Source organism: Strigops habroptila, chromosome 4 (genome assembly GCF_004027225.2).
Source record: "Strigops habroptila isolate Jane chromosome 4, bStrHab1.2.pri, whole genome shotgun sequence".
Taxonomy (NCBI): domain Eukaryota; kingdom Metazoa; phylum Chordata; class Aves; order Psittaciformes; family Psittacidae; genus Strigops; species Strigops habroptila.
In genome coordinates, this window is record NC_046358.1 from 5,969,899 (window position 1) to 5,995,353 (window position 25,455).

Genomic DNA, 25,455 nt, shown 5'->3' on the forward strand with positions numbered 1-25,455 from the left:
CTACCTTCTCCTACAGACATGGTGATTTCCTGCTTACATAGAGTCATAGACTGGTTTGGGTTGGAAAGGACCTTAAGATCATCTAGTTCCAACCCCCCTGCTATGGGCAGGGACACCTTCCCCACTAGACCATGTCGCCCAAGGCTCTGTCCAACCTGGCCTTGAACACTGCCAGGGATGGAGAATTTACCACTTCATGAGTAAGCTTTTTGGCTAGCAGAAAGGTTCTTAAATGCAAAGTGATTACTGTGATTAGTAATACAAGTGTAGGTAGCAACAAGTGAACCTAATAGTGGATGTGACAAGTAGAGCAGGGAGCACTGGAGCTAAAAGCATCACTGTGGGGCAGGCAGTAGCCTGAGTCCTGACCACTGGCCTTGTCACCTGGATGATGTGTTGATGCTGATGTTAATACCTTCTGAAACTGCTGTGCTGCTTCTCAGTTTTTATTACTGATCAGCCACCCAACTGAGGGCTTCCCTGTGCTGCCAGTTCTGCTTCCACACACTGCCATTATTCAGCGTGACTCGTGCCAAGCTGTCAGCCGTACACCAGAAGGCAGAGGTGTTTTTGGCATCTGTTCACAGGTAACTCTTTGCATATGGTTCTTGTAGACTGATTTATTAATTTCTTTGCCTGCTGCAATTTAGTGGACAGGACTTTATGTTCTAGAGTTGAGGGGTTTAATGCTATTTCTCTGGGCCTTTTTCATTCAGATGGTGCTTCTGGCTACAGTCTTTTCCACCCCTTTGGACTGTGGTGGCCCCTGTAATGGGGCTGGGGCAGTCTCAGGGCTTGGTCACAGTGACATGAGGTTGCTGCAGCAACATCAGCTCTGGCCTCAGAGGAGCTCAGGAGCTGCTGGGTCGTGCCATGACAGGGTGTTGTAGTTGGCAGGATCTACCCTATGTGCAGCCACGTGGGTAGTACTTAACACAGTGTAAACACCATTGCTGGATGTGTTTTCACGTCTAGCTGCCCTGTGGCCTTAAGGACATTATGTTGAGAACACCTCTCCTTTTATAAATGCATGCACTAGGCTCACATGGATGGTATTTGATTGTTCAGGACCTTGGTGATTAACCACCCTTCTACAGCTGGTTATTGCTGATGGTTTTTCCAGTGCCTTGTCTTACTGGTGACATGGTGATGAAGGTAGAGACTGGAGGCCCTGTAGTAAGCCCAGATCCCACAGGATGGTTTATGTGAGTTTGCCAGCAATTCATCTTTCCCCACAGTGTGCAGTGTCTTTTGCAAGTGGCTGAAATGACACTCATAAATACACACACATATATACTCATGTAATGGAGATAGATCAGTAGCTATAATGATGCAATGGGATACTTACTTTGTGTTACCTCCTGAAAATAAGATTAAGATTGCTTTTAAGAGTTAGCCTTGATCCTCAAGCTGGAGTATTTCCTTTCATGGAAGCTTCCACTATACACAGTCATTTTTCTTGTCTTTTTTCCTCCATTCCTGCCATTTCATCCTCTGTCTCTTCTTTATATTAACCAGACACTCTTTACACTGCAGCTTAAATCAGCAGTTGTTATATATACACACAGATTTTTACCATCTCACCCTTCCTTTAAAGGGAAGGTGTTATCATCTTACACTGCATTGTGTGTTATAGAGGGTTAACTTTAAGCAACACTAGACTATAGCTGCTCAGTCTGGTGATCAGACAGGCAAGCAGCATGCTCTTCCACCAGCATTTCTTGCTGCTGGGATACCCACACTAGTTCTTCCCACAACTTAATTCATCTCTTCTAACCCTTCTATCAGATCAAAACGTTCCCACGCTCCCTTTAAGCACGTAGTAGCAACCATGTACAATGCAAATACTGCTGGTGGGTTGGGTTTTTTCCCTTTTCCCACCCCTTTCTTTTGGCAACAAGTTAATGTATTTCAGCTGGGGCAAGACATCCAGGTAATTCCACTTCCCAGCTCACTGGGGAGGTCACCAGAGCCAACACTGCATGTCTGTTCCCCATGCCTGCTTTTGGGACCAGCCAGGCACCTGCTTTGCCCCTTCCTCACTCCCCTTTCAGTAGGGTGATCTCACCTGGATCCTGCTCCCTACTCCAACTGTAGCACATCAGTGCCTTTTACCTTCTCTGTTGGAAGCAGCAACCTGATCCAGCCTGCACTCTCTGACCATCCCATTTCCTGGAGTTCCTTGGGATTCTCTCAGACCTGTCAGTATACATGAAGAAAAGCACAGAGCATTGCTTACGTAAAAGTTTTATTGGAAATTCTTTGAATACTTGAAGTACATTGGAGACTGTTTCCAAAACAAGACAATTTAGGAGCCTTCCCCTTCACCCAAAGTTATCTGTAAATCAGCAGCTACATACATACTGTCCTTAATATAGAATCGAGCAGACAGCTGCTAAAATAAACAGCCTTCATAACACAGTCTGTGGCAGGCTACAGCAGCAGCTAGATCTTTCCTGAAGCAGAGCATCTGTGCAGTGGTCAGGGAGCCTAGATGTAGCAACCATGTGTTGAAACTGAGGAATGTCCAGAAAAAGAGGCACATAACTCAGCCCTAGAGAATCTCTTTATTGCTGTGGCCATCCAGCTCAACACTAGCAGCTTATATAGGCAAATTTCCAGCCTTCTGAAGTAGAAAAACCCCAAGCACCACACTGATGTTCTGCCTTCTGAGATGTGGGAGCTGTAGCCATCGGCATCAACAAATGAGCAGAAGTATTTAGCTCTGGGGACCTTCTGGACAGGAATAGCAAGAATGGCATGCCTTCTGCCAACTCCACAGTGTGCCCCTTGGAGAAGGAAACAGCAGCAGCACTGGTTAGATGAAGTTCAACCTAGTCTATTCTTCTTCATGAATAGTGTGAACCAGCATTTCACCCCAGCTCTGCTGCTTTGCAGCCCAGACTGTATCAAGCACAACCTGTACATTGAGAGGAAGGTGACGGCAACCACGTCACTGAGCTAGACGGTGGCAGCGACCAGCTTCCTGAGCAGAGGTGAGAGCCAGCTGATCTATTCATTCCTTGTGCTCCTGCACCCTTCTGCAACCCTTTCCACCTGTAAAACAAGCTGGCTCTGGCTGTGTGGATCAAGTATTTGTTAAAGCCCACGTAACTTAAACCCTCTTGTGCACTGTTTGTCTTGGAAGCTTTCTTTAAATGTTTGTGCATCTTATTTTGCAAGGACTAAGCAATTTCTGTGTGAGGTTGCTGAAAAGTTGATTTGGTTGAGTAAGCTGAAGAAGTTCTGGTCAGTAGCTTTCCTTCAGTAAAGCTCTCACCTAGAGTTCTACAGCTCACAGGGCCTCCCACTGAACACAGCACTCAACAAAAAAAGCTGCAGTTCAAAGCATTGTGTTGCTCTGACCTTACAGCAAGCTCCATTCTGAACTTGGTTCCTTGCTTTACCAGTGGCACAGGAATAGTGTTGTAGAGAGGAGGTGGGGTTCCCCTGTCAGCTGCTAGTGATCTCTTTCAGTTAACTTGAAGAAGCTGCCACGTTGCACTAACTAGAAGGCTGGTTACTCAGCCACTCTAAGGAAATTAAGATGTCTCCTCAGGCCTGAGGCAACACAACTCCACTTCCAGAAAAAGAAAGAAAGGAAAAGTGTTTTAGGACAGTAAGGAGTCTTGCAGTTGCTCACTGTAGTTACACATGGGAGGAGGAGAGAGAACCACAAGGCGACCTACCTTATCTAAGTTTCTGTTTAGTGTCACTGTTTCTCCTCCCCTCCTTACATCAGGCAAAAGACACGCACCAGCCGAATCAACCCTCGAGCACTGCCACTCACACTGCTGATAACCAGATCATTACAAAAATAACATTTCAGCTAATCAAAAGCCAGCTGATTAAAAAGTACCATAAGCTCCCCCCCCCAAATGTGCTTCTTTAAAGAAGCTGCCTTCTGAATGGCTGAAAACACTGCAAATTCATCCATGCCTCTCAGAACACAGCTTTTTACCAAATCCCTGTCACTCCACTCCACTCCTGTGTGCATTTCATTCTATCAATGGGCCCTGACTGGATGTAATGGACACAAAGTCCCCAAAACAGAGTATTATATTAGAATAATCAAGTCTGTCTTAGAAAATAAATATCTTGGATACTTTCCTGCAAGGAGAGACCAGTCTCACTGGCCAGGGTTCCATGGCACACTTGCTGTCTGCAGTGATCCAGAGCAGAATGACCCGCACTACTACATGAAAACAGAACATCTTTTAAATATAGGTTTCTTTAAAAGCAATAAATATTTCTTGACTCTTAAGATCATCTATTAACCATAAAGCAGGAAGGTTTGCAAGGGTTAGAGGAAAGAATCTTGGACTAAAGACTCCTAGTAACATAACCCTAAAGAAATAGGATTCCTAGTATTTACAGTTGTATTTCAGAAGCAGAGACTGTGAATTCAGCACTATCACAGCTGCTATGTGCAGGCTTGCCAACAGTCAACACTGGTCAACTCAGCACGGCCGAGCGTCAGTATGCTCAGGAAGGAAATGTGGAAAGCTCTTCTGTAGTTCCATTCCTGCTTATCAGCCAGCCTAACAAAAGGCCTCACACAAAACGACTGTGGAGACCCAGTTCCTTAGAAGCAGGAAAACAAAGGTAACTTGTATTACACAGGTCCCAAAGCTGACGTCTCTCCCTGGCTCCAGGCACTCACACTGAAGTCAGGATGAAATGCCCCATTCTGCGGAATGGATGTCCTGGAGTTAAAACTGTTAAATCTGCTGAACTCACAGCCCCTGGAAAAGAGCCAAAGCTTTCTATGCTCTAACAGGGTTGGAGACTGTAGGAAAGAGTCTGTTAGCGAGAAGCTACACCGAGGGAACTTACACCATAGGACCTTTGGAGGAAGCATATGGCAACTTTTCACAAAGCCCCTCCACAGAGAACAGAGATTGAAGAGAGAATAAATTTCATACATTGGAGTTTGACTTCCTGTGTCTCTACTGAAGTCTTAAATTCAAAACTGTGAGCAGGAAAAGCAGTCCAGAACTATGCGGTGGTGTAGTTGAGGAAAATCAGATCTGCTGTTGAAGAGAGCAATCCAAGAAAGCTCACTTGATGGAAGGAACTAATATCAAAGTGAGACAAAAGGCAGAGCAGGGGCAACAGAGATATTTCTTGACGTCGTTTTCCAGAATGCCTTGAGGAGGAAGAACTGGAAACAGCTTCACTGCAAGGTTTCTACAAAGGCATCAAACTCCTTGACATTTTTCTCATGGACTGCCAGCTTCTCTGGTAACGAGTCCTGGAGGGGTAAGAAAAGGTGCAGGTCAGGGCTCATTCACAGCAGATAAAAGGAAGCTTTTAAACACACACGCAATCCCTCTCCGCTGCTCTGGGCTCCCCTTCCCACGTGCACAAAACCAGGAGTCCTCTGGCAGCATCCAGCAAGTGACCCTGAGAAGGGCACCCTGCCCAGAGTGTGTTTGTTCTGTAAGAACAGTAGGTACACTGGGGCCTCGCCTTGTGCAATTCTTGCCACCATCTGCAGCACAATAACCTGTTCATGGCATTGCCTCCACCAAGCCACTTGCAGCCATCAGCCTCTGGTATGTTACAATGCCTGTGAGCCCAACACAGCACGCACCCAGACATGACTTTCACCAGCCACACCAGGGTTTCACCTCTGCTCAGGCTGCAAGATCAGGCCTAGTTTGCCGCTAAGTTTGACACACCAAAGGCAGAATTAGTTTTGGGGGTTTCAATGACAGCCACAGCAATGCGGTGGCAACTTTCAGCTTGAAGATAAACACACCAGTTTCAGAGGCTCAGGTGTGCCACAAACAAATTTACATTTGTCTGGAAAACATTAGTGAGGGATCCCCTTTGGGCAAGGTCTCTCTTCTGAGAAGTACAGGAAAGACATGGATCTGCTGGAGTGGGTCTGGAGGAGGGCCACAAAAATGCTCAGAGGGCTGGAGCACTTCTATAAGGAAAGGCTGAGAGATGTGGGCTTGTTAAGCCTGGAGAAGACAAGACTTGGGGGATACCGTGTTGTGGCCTTTCAGTAACTAAAGGGCGCCTATAAGAAAGACGGGGACAGACTTTTTAGCTGTTGCAAGAGGAGAAAGAGTGATGGTTTTAAGCTAAAAGAGGGTAGGCTCACAGCAGATATAAGGAAGAAATCTCTTAAGGTGAGGTGGTGAAACACTGGACCAGGTTGACCAGAGAGGTGGTAGATGCCACATCCCTGGAAACATTCAAGGCCAGGTTGGATGGGGCTCTGAGCAGCCTGATCTAGTTGAAGATAACCCTGCTTATTGCAGGGGGGGTTGGACCTTTAAAGGTCCCTCTCAACACAAACTATTCTATAATTCCATGAAGATACAAATCTTTTCAAACTAGGAATAGAGAGAGCATTATAAGGTATATGTAATTCCCACCAAAAGAAATGTCAGGGTTCCATACCAAATCCTCTGCCATGGACTGCGCTCCAATGTCAATGGAGAGGCTGCTGAGTTGAGGGGGGTTCTGGAACTCACGGTAAAACGTCCCCAGGTCCATTGGAAGAATGTCATCCTTTGAAAATGCTGGTTTCTAGAATCAAAGATACTGCTGTTAATTTGCATTCAGAGACGTTGGCTTCACTTTCACTATGATCTCAGGTAATGCCATTACCTGCTAGCAGTGAACATCTTGGCACTACAACTGTTGCTGCAATAATGCAGATTAAATAACTGAAGAACAGCCAAGATCTGTGCTTGCCTGAGAACTAGGAAGAGAGCATTTCCTTGGAGTCTTTTAGGCATTAGACAGAGGGTGCCAAGCCCAGGTGTTGGCAGGGAACTGAAAGAGAATTTAATTTGTACCTATTGGTGCCAAGTTATCGGTGTCTCTGCAGTTTGGGGGCTGCCAAGCTCTAGTTTGGAATGGAGACTTATGGGTCCTTTGCACCCCCACTGAAAACTACTCTTACACCATTTGCCATTGTAGCAGCACCTGAAGCCCATCTAAGATGCAGGTGTTATGTGAGAGCACTGAGGAGGGCACTTACAAAGTCAATCATAACAAAGTCATCATGGGTGTTCCCTGTGCTGCTGCCACTGGAGCCCTCCGAGTGTAAGCTGCCTTGTAGAGGAGATTCAGTTTCTGGGGAGTCAGGAGGATTGACCTGCCCAAGAGATCAAAGATGGTGAGTAGTGATTTTATGAGCATGTCTGTCTGTGTATTCTGACAGTGTGGGGGCAGTGAGGAGGTTGAACAATAAACACATGCTACAGCAGGGGCAGCAAACACACACTGCTATTTGTGTGTCTAAAGAGCCCAAGATTCAACATGGGAGACTTCTTGAAACCGAACAAATCTGAATAACTAGTTCTTTGCTCAAAAACCAAAGTGTATTCAAGGTACAGAATAGCATGGATATTGCATAAGGGATGCTGAGGAAGCACACATTATACCTCTGGAAGAGGCTTACCATGGGGTCGTTATCTTCCAGCTCAACATTCTTGGGAGCAAACATGGCAAAAGGAATGTCTAAGTTGGCCATGGTCACCTGGGGAGATTCAGCAAACAGAATTTCACTAAGATCCTCTGCTTACCCGGCACAGGAAAGCATATACTGAAAGTCTTTGCCCAAGACCACATCAGGCAGGCGGCTGACAACCTCGTTTAAAAAAGGCATTCAATAGGGAAATTGTACTCAGCTGACCTAATGCAGACACATACCCTGAGGTGGGATTGCTGGTATACATCTTGTGTAATACAGGCAAAGATTAACAAACTGCTACACATTCAACCAGTTCTCCTTCATCCATCAAAAGGCCTAGAAGAGCAGTCTTAGGAACTGGGCAGATCTCTAAGCTGCCCTAGCTGAGCTTAAATGCTTGCTTACTAGTGATCAACTGGTCTACTGCATGGCAGGCTTCCTACCAGCTTCCCCAGTTTATGAACTTTGGTAGTGGCAGTTCTTTGTGAGACCTGAGTATCAGCTGTTCCATACCCAAAGAGGGTGCTGGCAAAGTGGGGCTCACACATCCCAAAAGGATTTTATGAAAAACAAGCCTGTGACAAGACCTTGTAGCTGGCAGGAGAATACACTCTCCAGTCTCGTCCTGGCATTGGGTGCTTTTTGTTCCTCTGTTAGGAACAGATGTGAGAAGCAGGGTATTGTGGTGCCCTCTGAGAAGATCTGTTTTTAGTTACCTGGTTAATGGGTTTGTTGACAAAAGCTCCCACCTTCCGGATAAAGATGGTCTCCAAAAGGTCATGTGGGGAGCCACATTTCCCCTCACTGCTGTTTGATACTGTTTCTGTGTCCTCGCTGGGGGAAGAAAATAGACCAATTACTGACTCATGGCACAAAGAACATAGACAAATCCCATGCTTGACAAGATTCCTTCACTCTTCTTGGTTTACTCCTAGTACTGGAAGGACAACAGAAATCTGTCCTTGTACCACACGTTCCTCCTCAGTCATAAGCACAAAAGGGGAGTGGGACACTGACAGAATCAGATTTTTGTTTAAACCTGGATGAAAACTATTTAGCTGAAAAGTTGCTGCCAACTGAAATAGGCTTTTCTTTTTGGAGATGGACTTTTAACTTCAGAATATGCATTTCATTCAGCAATTCCTGTTCATCACGATTATTTCTTCAGTAATACAGTAGTCACAGATCTGAAGGGAGGTGCTAGTGCAACTATGATTTTTGGTTTCCTCATAACAAAATTGCTGCTTAAGATATTTGACTCAGAACTGTGTGACCCAGAGAGACTGTACAAGAAATAAACAGAGTGACCAAAAGAGAATAGGGGGATTTCATTAGCTGAGAGGAAGGTGATTTAGGACAGTCTGAGTTTGCATTGTTTTCTTTTAAGTAACTTTGTGCTTAAATAGTGAACAGATTTGCAGTAACTATAGCTGTTTTGGTAACAAGTCTCTGGACAATTTAAGACTCACTTGAGAACTTGCTTCACTTTGTTGTTTTACAATGAGCAAAAACAGTAATGAGATTTAAAAAAGATAAAATTGATAATAAAGTTGACATAATCGAAGTTGTAAGAATGTCACAGTGACACCAGGTGTAAAGAGGTGGGTGAGATCATTGTTTGGAGAAAGGCTTGAAAAAGGCTGATGGGGGGGAAAAAGCCCCATCAGAGAAAGCTGCTTGTTATTTTGGGGGATGGAAAGACAGTAGTTATGCTACAAACAAAGAGGGGAAACCAAAAAGTTTTACCTTAACAGGATTATAACTGGGCTAGTACAAGCGGTAGATCATCTAAACCCAACCTACCTACTAGAAGGAGTAGCTGCTGAGTAGTGGCCTCCATCCAGTGGTGTGCACATCCTCTCTTGGTCAGCTTGAGTGCCATGTGCTGGCTGGCTGGGGATTGGGGGAACTCCCCCCTCTTTGCCTGGGCCGATCAACTGGGATGGAGAGAGCAGACAAGTTGGAGACCTCATAATCAGGCAAACACCACAGTGCAATACAGAGCAGATTCCGTCATTTTGGGACTAAGGTGTGGGATTTTGGTGTATGACTGGGCTCTAGCCTCCATGAGGCTGAGAGAGGTGTCAAATAGAAGGTGATCACCACAATACAAACTCGTTCTTACTCCCTTTCTAATCCACTTCAGGCCTGTTACACACTGCAGAGCTCTCTGGCCTTAGGTCCTCTGCTTCAAGCAGAAGCAGGAGAAAAATAATCATATTCTCTTGCTATGACCTCATGGCTCTCTACAGCTTCCTGAGGATGAGAAGTGGAGAGGGAGGTGCTGATCTCTTCTCCCTCGTAACACGTGGAAATGGTTCAAAGCTGTGCCAGGGGAGGTTTAGACTGGACATTAGGAAGCATTTCTTTACTGAGAGGGTGGTCAAACACTGGAACAGGCTTCCTAGAGAGGTGGTCAATGCTACAAGCCTGTCATACTCCTCCCACATGACCCTACCTCAGTAAAGTCAGAATGCTGAGGAGCCAATTCCCAGCCTCTGTGCAAGCTGGGCTTTCTCTATATTTACCTTACAATCTTTTCATTCCTGACAGACAAGATACCAATGCATGCCCTAGTGTCAAGGCCTCTCTGAGATGTACAAGTGACACAAATGGTTGCAATACCAGCCACACTTGTTTTACCCTCTACAAGTACCTGGTGAGGCTGTGCAGCATTCAAGCCACCAGCAAAGAGTACAGGATACCCCATGTCAGCTGATCCAACTCCCAGGGCAGCAGGCTGATAGGAAAGACGAGAGCTGGAAAGCTAAGAAAGAAGAGAAAAAACAAAAGGGCAAAGGGAGAGGAGAGAGGAAGGGGAAGGAGAATGCCCCACAGTCTGAATAATCATCAGTCACTGAAGAAGGAACAGGAAAAGTCAGAGGCATAGCACAGCATTTCAGGCTGGCAGAAGGATGCTAGGTTTTCATTGGAATCAATAATGAAGGCTATTACTATAAAACTTCTTATTGCAGGGGGCTAAGTCTGAGCCTTGACAAGAAAGGCTCGTTTCCTATATAAACAGGAGGAAGCTGTGCAGGGTACAACTGACATCCACTCACAGGGAAGCTCTGCTCTGCAGCTCTGTTGTTCAGACTGAAAGAAGCATGAATGCCATCATCAACTCACTGAAGAGCTAATATTTAATATTTTTCCCCCCAAAACAACTGCATTATCAACTGTTTGAACCCATTCCCATTGCACATTGAACAGGCCTTGAAAATCAGCTACTTTAAATAGCCCCGGCCAAAGAATAGAGAGTCCCATAAAGGCCCTAGAATCAGGACACCAACCCTTGTGAGATTGCTTTAGGAATGAAGTGCTGGAAGCAGTGAAACCCAGGGGTCCTTACATACCCCAGGCAGAAATCTAGCTGGTTGGATTAAATAAAAACTTTCCCATTTTAGCTTACTTGACCTCAAGAGAAACACTTTCTTCAGAACTCTGTGTGTGATACTCCAGCAACACCAATGCTGACATCATTCAGAGGGGTCTGAATGATGATCAGCAGGTTATTCACATGGGGCTAGTTAAGCTGAATGGAGCACTACTGACTATGTAGGTTCTAGGGACACTGGCTCTTAAAGAGAAAACACTCAGCACTGTACCTTACTACTTAGGTCCTTCACTAAGAATCCTTGGAACTGCTGCTGTTTATTTAGGGGTGCTTGTCCTGTTTTTGGGAGACCTTCATCTGCAAAGGCATTTAAGCAGCCAGTCTCAACAATGTGCCTGGCCCATTTCGGGGTCACCAGCCTTTCTCATGCACAACATTCCACATAGTTAAATTTCTACTTTCCTGTATTTGTTCTGGCATAATAGAACTGTATCTGGCCACATATAACATATTCTATTGACAACTCACTTGGTGTGAAAAGGCCAGTCCCATCACTGGGACCTTCAGGGTGTCCGTCACCACAGGAGGAGGGGTCTGAAAATGTGCCTTTGTGACAGTAAAAACACACTGTGCACAGAGACAGACACACAGAGGAAACAAGGAAAAGAGAGAGTGAGAGAGGGGGAGAGAGAAAGAGAGAAGGACTTCAGAGAAGAACTATGAAGAGTTGGATGAACTGAATGCTAGTGAAGAGGTTTGGGCTGCAGCAGCCACACCTACACATAGAGCAGAAGTCTCAGTATTGCCAGAAGCACATTCATTTTGTAAAGAATTGACTGTTTTCCAATCTCAGTGAACCACTCGACACAGGTAATATTGGAGACTCCAGTGAACACTGAAAGTAACTGCCAGAGACTCTGCTCCACAGCTCATTAGAAATGAGCCAGACAATCAGCAAGGAGAAGGCTGAGCAGATGCCACAAAAAGCCAAGAGTGTTCTCTTCCCCAAATGTACAAGTTACATGTATTTCAATACTCTCCATCCATATATACTCCTTATCTTCCAGCATTCTGAGGCATCATATCTTGGCAGGTCTGTGCTGCACCCTTAGAATAAAGGGGACCCAGACTGAGGTGCAATTCAAACACACTGAGGTAAGGAGAGAACTCCATCAACAGGATACTCCAGAACTAAAGGCTGTCACAGAGGGTACTAAGGCAAAAATGGCAATCCTAACCTGGCTCAGTCCCATGCCTTCTCCCAGTCACTTTCCTACCAACAGTTTTCAGTTTAGGACAGCTTTGTTTCTGTGTATTGCTCATGGCCAGACCTTCTCCTGAATTCTGGGCTACTCAACAACATCCAGACATGCTATGCAAGCTCACAGGGAGAAGGTAACACCTATGCCCTTCTATCATGCAGGTTATGCCTCATTTCTCCTGGGAAGGCAGGCAGAGATTTGGACAATTTGCCTACAGAACCACCCAGTTCCCAGTATTTTCCAACACATTAAGTTGTATACAGAAAGCTAGAGAAAGAAATTAACTTTTTTTTCCCCCTTCTAATTTACTTTAGAGATCACTCTGCCAAGACAACCTTACAATTCTAACTGTGGTAACAAAGACTGGCAGTTGCTTTATAAATAAGCGCACAGCATATGGCAACTCTGAGCCACAGGAAAGCAAGAATATAGGCTCATACTTAATGTGAATCCTCAAGGTTTGTCTGGTTTCATAAAGCTTTTCCCCTCAGTGACAGTTAAGCTTCATGTGCCCTGGGGAGATGTCAACCTCAATGTATTTACATACAGTATTAATGTTAAGTAACACTGGCACGAGCCACTGGAAATTTCCTTATGAAACCTTTTGCATTTAACCCATTTTGTGAAAAGGCAGGACACAACTCGGCCACAAACTCAGCTCCTGAGCTGTGTATCACAGAATAAGAAAAGCTTTATTCCATCAGACTTAGTGTGAGTGCTGATTAGTTCAACATTGCCTGACACCCTGTCATCCAAAAGCCACTTAGCACAAAAATGCTTCCTAAGAAAAGCTCATTCGTTAGGAAATAGCTCATTCATACAGTAAAATACATTTTGCTAAACCAGTCATACGAATTCCTCTGAAGCAGTGGAAAGACCCATAGCAAATTCCTTCAGTTTGAAACAGTATTCCAATTACAATTCATTCTAGGTTTCACATGGACAGCAAGAGAGATTGAGAGTCTTCAGATTGTCTTGAAAAAATCAGTAGAGCCATGTGTTGGCTGGACAATAAGGCAGGAAACATTCCTGAATGTTTAAAGCTATAGGACAACTACAAATCTGACCAAGTCTTCAAAATGCAGAATTGTGGAGTTGGGTATATAAGGATAGTAAAAGGAGGAACTGGAGTTTCTGGTTTTTGATATTCAGAAGGAAACCACCATCCATTCATTTTAAAATTGAAACTTAAATGAAATTTGCCTGGATGGGTGAAAGTACAGAGTATTAAGCCCTTAGTTCAATATTATGATACCATTTTTTTGCTGATACTTATTCCTGCTGCCCCAACTAGTTTTAGATGGTCCACCAAGCATGGCTTTTGTCTTTTCCCTGCTTTTCCATTCTGCACTGTGGTATAAGCATTTTCCTGATATGTCAGTGTTTCTTTCTCAATGTCAGTCTGTCACCTCTACTTACACTGACTGGCATCAATTTCGTCAATTCCCCTTCTTGCACTACTAGTATGTGAATATGTAAGTACACTGCTATCCTCTTCAAGCACATCTCAGCCCAGGTACACTGTAGGTTCTTTTAATCTTTCTCAGTAATTCAGTCTTTCTAGTCCCCCAGCATTTTGTTGAAATCCGTATCTAACTAGGTTTTTACTCAGAGTAAAACAATTTAAATAATTCATGTATTAAATTCTCATTATCATCAGGAGGCTGCCTGTTTGCACAGTGGTTGGTGTAGGAGTATGCACACTACCCTAACAGTGATTATTCTATCTAGGAGTAAAAAGAGCCTGGTTTCCCTTACCTGAGATGGAGGAGAGGTGGAAAAAGATGTGGTACACACTTCTTGGGAATCTTCTACTGAGGGGTATACTGCACCATTGTCCTCACCAGCTCTAAAGCAGCAAGAAAAGAAAAGCTTTCTGACTGGAAATACTCCCTAAAACAAATAGTAAAACACGCTGGGACAAACATCGCAGGGGGGTTTGAGAGTATTTGGGTGGAGTTGAAAGGAGAATTACGAAGGGATCTCATCTACTTGGCAGAACTGAGGAAAACAAGGTATGAAAACTTTAATCTTCCCCAGGTGCTCCTCTTCTACCTCCACACAGAAACACTTCCCAGTAGCTAATGCTACTGGCTTTGGTGTTTGCAGAACCATTGTCAAACAATACCACTGGTCCCAGTCTCAGTGCCCTCACATGCAATTTAGAGAAGACAAACAGGACTTAAACTCTGATGTTTCCCCAATGGAAATATCTGGAGATGCATGCCTCAGGACACACAGCAGGATCAAATGTTACATTTCAAAGGCAGCCAAGGTTAAACATCCTTTGTGTCCAAGTACTTCTGTAAGGAATCTGGGAACATACTGGGACTTGCTGCACTCAGTCTTCTAGACAGGAGGAGAAAAATATCACCCTTTCTTATATGCTCAACCATGTCAATATGATTGACACTCATCCTCCAGTGTCCCTTCCCATGCAGTCAGCAAATAGTGGAAAAGGCTCTGTATTTGGGCATAAGTGATGCCTTCACCATGGCCCATGACTTCAACTCATTATTTCCTCACCTGTAATTGCAGGGATGCATGGGTGAAGAGCTGGGATAGGGACGGTCCACAAAGTGATCAATGATAATCCCCATGATAGGAGGGGTCCTCTCAAACTGCCTGCAAGGCAACAAGCAATGGTGTTATTGGCTTTTTCCCCTCTACTCTCATCCCAATTCGTGGTGCCCTCACAGAAAACCCTTGTGTCTATTACTGGGACCAGAGCATCTTTACAGTGTAGCCCTGCAACTCCAAGCATGCATCAACAATTTGGAACTCTAGAGTCTGGCTCGGGGCTACCCAAATACTCCCCTTGCTGTAAGACTTAAGCATGAGAAAGAGCATTCTCCATGAAGGAGAATCTCAGGAGGGAAGGATAAGCAGAAGGGAAAGATTTAGGGGCTCATAATACGAGGGGTTTAACAGTAAATTATTGTAAAACAGGTTCTGCCATGATCGTGTCTTCTCACCTGGTTGACATGAAAGCAAGGTTGATTCTGTAGGCACAAGACAAAGTGATGGTGCCCACTGGGGTACCCACTGTCCCAACACGGACCGTCTGGAAACCTGTAAGGTTAAGGAATGATTATCAGTTTCACTGATTATTTATGTTCCATACTTCTTCTATTCTGAGGTTACATTATCTTATTTCTATCCTGTTTCCATTATCCCTTGCAATCTGAACTCCAAAGACTTGTATAGAACCCATAACAAAAAAAGCAGGGCTAGGTTGCCTTGCTGGTAGGCTTCATTTATGAGACTTCTGATGTTGCTTCCTATCTTGGTATAAAATACTTATGAAATGCCTCTTGCTCCTGAGCAGATCATGGTCTCCTTTAACAGTCCTGCCCCTTATGAAGGTACTTCCATATTCTTATTTCAGTTCTGGATCACTAGAGTCAAAATGGCAATCACCCTAGATTTTGTCAAAATACCTGTCACCTTATGACATGACCCTTCACTGGTAGATCCAGATAAAAAGCATATGTAAACCTCAGACTTAATTTTTCTTATGGCACTTAGGAATAGCAAAAAATGGCTAGCCAGTATAGAGAACAGTTCTGCTCTAGTTTGTGTGTGTTGCCTAATCATACCTTCTCCCAAGCCACTCAGTTGCACTTCACCAAAATATATCCTGCAGGAAAAGGAAGAAGAAAAGGTATTAGGTTTATTGGGGACATAATGCTATACATATCCTTATTCCTTATTTAATTTCATGAGTTGAAAGGCTGGAACAACTTTTCCTCTTTAGGAAAAAAAAAAAAAACAACAAAAGAAGTGGATAGAATACCCATTTCAAGAAACCCTCCAGCTACATATCTTAGAGGAAGATATGTCATGTAAAAAGAAAAGGGAAGATAGAACAGTAGTCTAATCAAAAATTTCTGTTTAAGTTTCTTAAGCCTGTGGCAAGCCTACAGTTCAGAGCAAAATGGGAAGTGACATATACTTCACGGACAGGTCTGAGTCTAAAAGCTAAGACTCATCACATAACATGAAAGATTAACTGTGCTGTGAAGAGACCTACTCTTAAGTATATGCCAAACCAGCATGGGAGGCAAAAATGAAGCAACGGTTGGGATTTCTTTTTAAGTTCTCAGCTGTGCAAGTGATAGCAAGCCTGAGATTTAGAACCATCTAAATTAGCTTGCAAATATGTCAGAGACTTTTCCCAAAGCCAAAAACAAAGACAGGAAAGTGATAACCATGAACCACGAGCCAGTCAGATCTCACAGGCTAAAAAGTGTTGAACTCAATATTTGGATGAGTAAACTGCAAGAACTACAGGAAGTGGAGCTGAGGCTGCATCTTTAAAATGGAATAGCAGGGCAGAGTCTGAATCTATACTGCAAAAGTATAGACAGGCATTTGTCAAATACAGGTCAGACACTGAACAACTGGATGCTAATAAGCCATTTAACCAGTGCTTGCATGTAGGATTTTTGTACTCTTCTCAATATGGTAGGCAACCAACAATACTTCACAGCCCGTGCTTAGTTATACTTTTGATGGCTCAGATGGAAGCTATTAGATGATATACAGCCCAAAGTTCTCTTCTGTCACTGATGAGTAGTAGTTAAATCCCAATAATTTGAATTTATTATGACATCCCTTTTAATCACAATTACAGCTGCACTGTTCAAGTTTACAGCCTCTGCTGTTTGTATTTCAAATGGGGAATTTCATATTCTGCTTTACCTGTACAATATTACATATTCATGGCCTTGTTTCCTTGACAGTCTGTAGGCTGGAGTTACCCTGGTTATAGCAAGCAAAGACTTCAGCAGCAGAGACAGCCTGTTGTACACGGTGTATGAAACTTTGATTTCTTTGTCACACCTACAGAACGCAAAGGGGAAAAATCAGTCTCTTCTTCACAACTAAGTTGTTTGAGGTTTGGGGTTTTTTTTTTACAATCAAAATTAGTCTGGGCCAATTGTTTAATGTCAGTTTTATTGCCAAAATGATAAAATAAAGCCCTGGTGTGGCTACTTGTTATTGACCAGCCAGCTAAGAGCCTTCTTCAATTTAGACACTTGTTGTAGAAGTAACTGGTAAAAAATTCCATGCAGCCTTCTATTAGAAAGAAATATCTTTTCGGTATTAAAAACATTTGTGATTACTGAGTATATGAATTCTTGTATCTGAGGAAACTTACTAGTTGTAGTGGAAGAATGAAGGAATGAAATTACTAGTTTGTTTTCTTGACACCAATATTAAACAGTTTGACTGCTGCACTATACAAAGAGGGGACTTCCCATTTCATCAGCTAAAACACAAACACACACAAAGGAAGTGTGAAGAATGCACTTACTTCTCATTCATTTCTAGACACCAAATTTCCAGCTCCATGGAGTCCCCCTGGATCAGAGAAAGGATGTCAGACAAAGGCTCATTTCAGAACACAAACTCATATCTCCTTAAAGATCAACAGCAGCCACACCTCTCAATGAAGATGTTTCTCCCTGCTCTCACCCTCTTGCAATGCAACAACAGAAAAAGGTGCACTGGAAGGCTCACTGCACAATTAGATCGCCTGAGAGAATACCTTCCTCAGCAGCTCTTCATGATCTAAGAAACTAGATTTTGCTGCTCTACCACTTGTGTGTTTGGCCTCAGTTATTTGCAGTGAATTGCTTCTGTTAATGTATTTCTTTTCATTAGCACAACACCTAACTTCATAAATGAAGATATTTTCACACTGTCTTGGACTAAAGGGCAAGAACTCTGGTAGGTGACTTAAGATTCAACTGAAAAAATGGCATCTCTTTTGACTCAGTTCTCACCTCTGAGGTTTTGAGAGAAATCTCCACACACATGGACCGTCCAACAGCAGGGAGCTGTCCTGCCAGGGCTTTCTTTGCTTCATGAGTAACCTCTGGTATATCTTTGATTGCCAAATTGAACTGCAGAATGAAAGCAGTTATTTCATTTCTTTGAAAAACTGCCTAATGGTACACTGCAGACAAACTCATAGACCCATTATAACACACTAGGTCAGTGTTTACTGAAATATTTATGAAACAGAAAATTCCCAGATGGACTCAGGCTTTTCATACTTGCAAACATTTCCCTGGCTGTTAATTCAAATGTTTTTTATTTGATCCTGCCATAAAAATCATGTTTTCCCTCACTTGAGTCCTATCTTTGCCCACAGAGTATCCTGAATTTCTTCAATTTTAATAAAGCCCATTACTACAAAGTCCTGAGCTGCCGAGTTGCAAACTTCTGAGAGAAAAGAACTCCTCACTCCACCCCCAGAGCAGATCTTGGAAAGGCGCCTTAGCTGGCAGGAGCTGCTGAGAGGTATCATTTCTCTCTCCTCTCATCACCCCTTAAGAGTCCAGACTGACATGTTGTATGCAAACAACAACAAACCCCACACCGCTAATGAACGTATCTGAATATAGTAGTAATGCTATGAATAGTTGTTATAATCTGCACAAGACTGTAACAACTACACTGTCCCCTCAACACATATGTGCACACACACGTGAAAGAAACCCCAAACGGTTAGTGGAGTTGCTTTAAAACGCCATGACTTTACCCAGTCAGAGCCTGTTGGGGAGGATGACGATCGGGTACAGATTTTCTCTCCAAGTCGGGCCTGGACAATCACTTGTACCGTCTGGAATAGAAAGCAAAAGATACACGCTCATGTTCTGAGCTCAGCAGAGCCCTCAGCTCAGAGCATGAGCTGGACAAATTCCAAGCAAACAAAGTATGAAAGGGCTGACCAGGATGTAGAGAAGTAGAGTCTGCTATGCTAATGTTCAAGTCTAATCGATGTGAATTATTACAGATAACAGGTAAATACATTTCAGACAGAAAATCATTGTAAGCTAATCTTTCTCTGTACTAACATGACTAAGTCAATTTTGCAATCAGGAGTTGCAGAGTTTTTAGTAATCCTGAAACAAAATTTACAACTATATCCTAAACCTGGACACCTAAACTGAAGTCAAGTATGTATATTTATAACATAGCCATTGTCAGAGTATCACTTGCATCTATGTGCCAAGTGAGGCCAAATTTCATAACTGGGTATCAATATAATTCAAAGGAACATTCTCGTATTATTGCTTTTGGATGCAATCTAAAAGTTGAATTAGGCTGAGAAGAAAGAGTGGAGTTCAACAGGAGATACCACCTAACAGCTGGGTGGTTACACGTGTTGACAGGAATTGAAAGCTGACAGAGGGGTGAAGTGCCTATAACTGATTCTACAACAGGATTCTCCTGGGGGAAAGAAAAGGATTTGGAGGTAGAAAAAAAGGGGAAAATATGTTTTTCTAGTTATTCGCAGGAACCTCCTACATTTGACATCAGCTTTTCTTGCTTTGGTCTTTAGCAAAAGCAAAAAAACCAGCCAAAGCCCAACCTTGTTACTCTAACCACAGCAAGCATGGGTTTTCTTGAACAACAAAGTACAGGCATTTGCCACAGGAGAAAAAGTTACCTTTAAAGCAAAAAATTTGATGAACTTGTCCAGGTCCTTCCTGTCCTGCGAACTGAGATCAGTGTCCATTGCATATGACAATCTGAAATATAGCACAGGCGTGGGGATGAAGTCTTCCTTCAGCTTTCTGTTTGGATTGCAAGATTTAAAAACATTTTGCCATTAGAGCAAAAGAAATGATAAGCACCAGAGTCCTCTGCCTGTCAAAATCCTAGCGTGCTAAGAACTTTGAGGGGTGGGTGTGAGGTATAAACGCACACAAATAGTTTACCTGCTCAGTGCAAAAGATACTAGAAAAGAAACAATAAAGGAGACTCACAATTCAAACTGGGTACAAGTTCTCCTATTTTGCTAGCTTAATTTAGTAATACACAAACAAACAAAACCCAAACCACCCCAACACCACACTGACAGGACTCCATACCAAGCTATCCATCAGACATGGCAGTCTGTTTCAGAAATCTTCAGTTACCAGCACTGGTCAAAACCAAGACAAAGTGGTTTTTTGAGTCTGAAATTCTTAGCCCAGTATTCCAGTGGTATTTCAGCAGATATTGAAATAAATCATTGCTTGAACAGGCTCCACAGCTTCCAACAAACAGGACTTGCATTAAACCTGTACAGCTACAGATTTACCTACAACCAACTGAAAAGATAAATATTTGCCAAGGGATAGACCAATCCTCAGTTCAGTTCTCTTGAAAGCTCTGACAACAAATACTGAGCTCCCACATTCACACTGTCTTGTTTGTCAAAATACAGTTGTTTCTACCACTACAATGAACTTCCACAGTGCCAGAGGCGAGGCAGGGCAAGGCACTAATGAGATTCCTGCCACCATCACGTCACATAGCCTGGGATAAATCACAGTTTTTTGTCTCTCAGTTTCTTTGCGTGTAAGTTAATAATCATATAGAGACCATGGGGAGGAATGCCTTCATTAGCAGCATTAATTATACTTTTTGCTCATAAGCCTTCAAAGTATTAATTCACTCTTAATTCCTGGTGCTGTTTTTGTTTGGAGGCAGCTCATCAGCCCGAAGCAGCCTGTCAAGCATCACGTATTCATGGAACGCACTGCTCAGCCCAGGTCTAAGGTCAGTGAGCACCAGTGGCTGCCGTGCACAATGTCACTCCACTCAGTGCCCAATCTTCCAGCAAAGATTAAACATGCAGAAATGTATGCTATTAATACCCATTAAAGCTTAGCAGAACAAAGGGGCTGATCGCCCTGTTCACATAGAATATATATAATCTTTAGTTACTATGCACATCAGAACTTCTGTTTAAGATACCTCATTTAGCAGCAATAAATGCCTATTTGAAGTAGTGCTTTAGGAGCATCATCCAAGAAGGCCTGCTAAGTAAAAGTACTACAATTTATAGAACATTTTATAGCAAAGAGTGATGCTTTCTGAATTACTTCATCAAAAGACAGCTGGACATCTAATACGGTTGAAAGTACCCAGGTTACATTCATACTGCATCTTATAATAATCTTATAATAATCTACGATGCAAATTGTAATTTAATTTGAGAACTAACAACACAAGTGATTCAACTTTAGATGCATGACCAAATTATCCTTTGGCTATTGTAACCTCCTCATCAAAAGTATTATATTTACTTTCCCTGCCTTTACCACCACTAGACAGAGATCACAGAACTTTGCTACCCGGAGGAGACAGATGGAAAAGGAAATCAGCACTTAAAAGCATTAGATGTTTAACTGATGCAGCACTCTAACTTAAAAAAACCCAAGCTTTTAGTGTAGACACTTCCCACTACAAAATAAATAGGTGAGGATGACCTGTTATTATTCTTTTAACTAAGTAAAGCACTGTAAGCATTGAGAGGATCTGAAATCTACAACAAAACCTGGCTGACAGAGGCAATAAAATATCACATTAAAAAAAACCCACATCTTTTTCTCAGCAAGGAGAATGCTGACATACAAATACCAAGAGAAATTAAATTAGCTTTTAATGTGAAGTGAGAGCCCATTTCTATAAGACCCCTGGAGAAAGGTGCAAGGAAGTAAATATCCTGATGTTGTAAGTAGAACTGTCAAACAAAGCACCTACATCTGCTTTACGGGGCTGGAAAGGAATGCTAGTATCAACTATTACAAGATATTCAGGAACTAATAGCAGATGTTAGGGTCACGGTTAGAAAAGGAAACAAAGCAGATCATAAGCATGGTTCTCTGCAGTACAGGAATTAGTTCTAATGACTATATACCCAAATATCTCTGGAGAGGAGAGAAACAGCCACCAGAGCCACGTCTTAAATTCAGTGTTTGAAGAATGAGAGCTCCATGGTTCCGCTCTGCTGCAGCAGGACTGGGATTCTTCCTGCAAGATCTCAAACTACCTGTAACATTCATGAAGCATCTGGAGATTCATACTCCAAATGCCAGCAACGGTTGACTCACCAGAGCCTAAAGTAGAGCAGAAAGTACCAGGAAAGGTTTCCTGTGAGGAATCTGTAATTTCAGGGGGAAACAAGGACCTTGGAACTCAGCTCCTGACACGTCTAAGGGCTGTCATCTGACCACCACCACCTCCTCACTCTGGTGATTCCCTGAGATTTGCTAAGGCTTAGGACAGAGTTCACCTTTAGAATCATTCTTGATAAGAGTCAGGACAGGCCTAGAATTACAGCAAACATTTGATTTACAAAAATGCCTCAGTACCCTCAGGTAAGCTGCCACCAGCTGACCTGAACGAGAAGGAAATCCTTTAAACTTAGTTCCACCAAACTCACTCGACTTCTCAGGTCCTGTAGCTTTCAACACCAGCACAGCTCCTTGTTAAGTGCCAGTATCTGCACATATGCTTGGCTCAAGGAAGACGCTGCCTAATTTTCTACTGCATAACAACTAGAAGGAAGTAACCTTTGGTCTAGGGTAGAAACCCACAGATGACTGATCCCCCCTCAGCCGAGTAATCCCTTGAGTAAACTGATACCTCACTGCTTTAGCCTTACGCAGTGGCTGTTCACAGGTAAATACAAGCATTTCAGCCACGTGGCTTTTTGCTTTGTCTCCCTCTTCCTGCAACACCCATTTTCATACTATTGCCTTTATTTATATGCCTTTGTCTCCACTTTCCTCTGAACAGAAACATCAGAGAGATGTTCAAAGGAGAACTGCCATGTGTGGCTCGTCTGACTAAAGCCTTACTCTTTCTCACAAGGTTATGAGGCAGAGAAGAATACCAGGCTTAACCAACAGTTTAGCACCTAAGATCTGTGCCTAATACACTCTACTGGGATTTAATCTCTCCTACCCCAAGGAGAATGACACATCAGCATAAGCTGAGGACACCCTGTTTGCATGATGCAATGAACTGCAAGAGCCCTCCCCTTCATGCCTTGGTGCAGCCCAGAGAAACTACAGCTACCAGCATGCCACGCAGCAGCAGCCTGTAACCCAGCACACCAGAGAGCACAGAACACTTACAGTTGGCGTTTCATATGTCGGAGTTTAGTGTGTATGTGTCTGACACATCCATAAACAGGAAAGAAGCAGAAGCACCTAACACATACCAGGCATTATTAGCACTGCTGGGGAAAGTATATACAGGCTGCTTCCATCATCTCCCTCCTCTGAGATTTCACTCTGAGCCATGGCTGCTACAACTTAAATTCATTATGTTTTCCTTTCAAACAGATACATACCAATGCAAAATAATTACTCATGGTTCCTATCCCAGAGTGAAATTAAAAAGACCACAGGGAAGAAACAAAAAGGGCTTTCGCTGTAAGGAGGGGGCTATGGACAGCTCTCATCCCAGCTGTACATCCCTGGTTACCTGACTGTGCCCCCCAAAACAAGGCTCCTTGTCCCTACCGCTCTTCCAGAGCCTCTCTGTTAACCCAGGACCAAGATCCACTCTCTGAGGATGTCCTATGTGAAGCTCCAGAAAAGCCTTGTTGAATCATGCAGGTAAACAAGAAGCACATGGAAGTTTTTTAAGCTTTTAACAGAGTGCCTTGGATAAATAGGCTTGACTGCCAAAAAAGCTATCCTAGAACATCCCCTTCGACGACAAGCAGGTATTTTGAGCACATTAATAAGCAACTATAAAAAGATCTCCATAAAGACGGCGCTCTGTTTCAAAGCCGGGCCTACAAGTCAGACTCCAGTATCCTACAATTACTTAAAATTAATCTCCATTTTTGCCTTCTTAGTTGGTTAGTCAGAAACCTGGGGAGAGGGAGAAGGAGGGAGCAGTTCTAAATTTGAAGGTGTGCCACTCTTACTCTTTAAAGTTAATGGATTTTTTAAGAGAAGAGTAGATTCTAGCAGAAAAACTGTTTCACATAATATAAATATTCTGATTAAATCAAAGGCTCTGTTGTTCACTATATGATTTAAGTATTGATAAAGAAGCAATTTTTCCTGCTGATCAGGGAACAGATTTACTTTCTAACTGATAAATTACTTCCCAGCTTAGGAAATACCCTACTAACGCCAGCACTGCCAGCTCCACTGGCCTAAAAAACAAAATGAAGCAACTCCTGTTGACCGGCAGTTACATTCTGTACTTCCCTCAGGTCTAAAAATGGTGCCAGTTCAAAGGTCCACCCTCTCATTTTGTTTGTCAGGCCAAAGTATACAGACTAACCTAGAATCTGCTTCTACATACGCTGTACTACAACCACCAATATAACCACCAGGTCTCGACTTTTGTGCGAATACATGTTCAGAAAAGTTGAGGTTATACAATATCATATAAGCAAAATAAGGTGATTCTGTGTGATCCTTCCAGATGTCTAAACACAGCCGGGCTCATTTGAATGACTTATTTCTTGCCAGAAGAAGGAGGGTTCCACCAGGTCAGGCCACTCCAGCGGTAATGTGGAAATGCTCTAAACTTCATTTACAGAGCCAACTAATTTTCAGCCAAGGCCGCAAGTGACCACATTTTCATCCTTACAATGTGCCTAGTCACATCACTTTTGAGATTTGTAAGAAGGTAGTTTGTAGGTTGAGCCCAAAGTGTCCCTTTTCTACTTGTTCACTGACATGAAGATGCTTCTGCTCCCACTCAATCAGTGGGGATGACTCTGGCAGTGCCCGAATAGCCACAGCTCTAACAGGACAGAAAGATGTGCTGATTTGCAAACCCCTAATCTTTTCTAACAGGCAGCAAACGCACACACTACAGGAAAACTATACAATAGATCGTGGGGTCTGAGGTTTTACTATTTCTAATTGGCTCTGAAAGCATTCTGGTTTTAAAAGACACCACTTGGAGAGGTTTCAGCAAGCCACATCCTTCCCAGTGACAGCCACCAGCCGTAAAGAAAACGAAGCCTGGCCCGAAGCCGGGCTTTGTCGGGCACCGACACGGCCGCAGCACACCAGAACCCCTGCGAGCAGCGAAGGGAGACACGAAGCCTCAGCCAAAGGCTCACGGCTCACGACCCGGTACCCCCCCGTACCCCTCGGAGGGCCGCCCGTCGGGTCCCGGAGCTCGCCCTCCCCAGCCCGGGACCCCCGTCCTGCCCCGGTACCTGCAGGGGGGCGGCAGTGCTGGCTGCGCGGCGGCTCATCCCGCGCGGAGGCCCGGCTGCCCGCGCCGCTCCCCCGCCGTGCCCCGGCGTCTCCTCAGCGCCCCGCCTGGGCACGGGGGGATCCCCGCGGCCCCGGGCCCGCTACCGGCGCCTCCAGGCACCAGGGGCCCCGCCGCCGCCCTGGGGCTCTGGACAGCACCTCTCCTCCTCCTCCTCGGTGCCGGCCCGGCGGCGGTCGGTCTCGCCGCGGGTGTCAGCGCCCGCGGGGGAGCGGGGCCGGGGCTCGGGCTGGCGCTGCCCTCAGAGCCGCGGCCTGCGCCCCGCCGCCATCGCCGCCGCTGTTTGTTTTCATCTGCTGCGGGAGGGGAGGAGGGAGGTGTCTGCGTGTCCGCGGCCGCACTTTCCACACCGAGACGCCGCCGCCGCCGCC

The 25,455-nt window shown here is 44.0% G+C and overlaps 1 protein-coding gene across 8 annotated transcripts; it reads right to left on the reverse strand.

The window, feature by feature from the left end:
• Window positions 1-2,231: 2,231 nt before the first annotated feature.
• ATG13 (autophagy related 13) lies at window positions 2,232-25,401 on the reverse strand. Of its 8 annotated transcripts, none has more exons than XM_030482684.1 (18): window positions 25,026-25,401; window positions 19,503-19,584; window positions 18,591-18,671; window positions 17,830-17,949; window positions 17,358-17,404; window positions 16,742-16,882; window positions 15,637-15,677; window positions 15,013-15,109; window positions 14,564-14,662; window positions 13,796-13,886; window positions 11,304-11,402; window positions 10,095-10,205; window positions 9,242-9,375; window positions 8,155-8,272; window positions 7,427-7,504; window positions 7,004-7,120; window positions 6,418-6,546; window positions 2,232-5,254 (listed from the first exon to the last, which is right to left on the reverse strand). In XM_030482684.1, exons 2-18 carry the CDS (start codon window positions 19,569-19,571, stop codon window positions 5,177-5,179), a joined length of 1,650 nt encoding a protein of 549 aa, XP_030338544.1. In that variant the 5' UTR covers window positions 19,572-19,584; window positions 25,026-25,401; the 3' UTR covers window positions 2,232-5,176. The 8 variants fall into 8 exon arrangements, with proteins under 8 accessions (XP_030338544.1, XP_030338543.1, XP_030338546.1 ...); XM_030482683.1 differs by having other exon boundaries at window positions 19,503-19,629; window positions 25,026-25,379; XM_030482686.1 differs by lacking the exon at window positions 11,304-11,402 and having other exon boundaries at window positions 25,026-25,400.
• Window positions 25,402-25,455: the final 54 nt, after the last annotated feature.

Excerpts from the sequence above, each read along its gene's own strand:
- ATG13 (XM_030482684.1), bottom strand. The coding sequence starts at position 19,571 with ATGGACACTGATCTCAGTTCGCAGGACAGGAAGGACCTGGACAAGTTC. Across the intron at positions 18,672-19,502 it reads TCAAATTTTTTGCTTTAAAG|ACGGTACAAGTGATTGTCCA; the intron begins GTAACTTTTTCT and ends TTTCTATTCCAG. Across the intron at positions 11,403-13,795 it reads CCACCTCTCCTCCATCTCAG|TGTGTTTTTACTGTCACAAA; the intron begins GTAAGGGAAACC and ends CTCTGTGCACAG.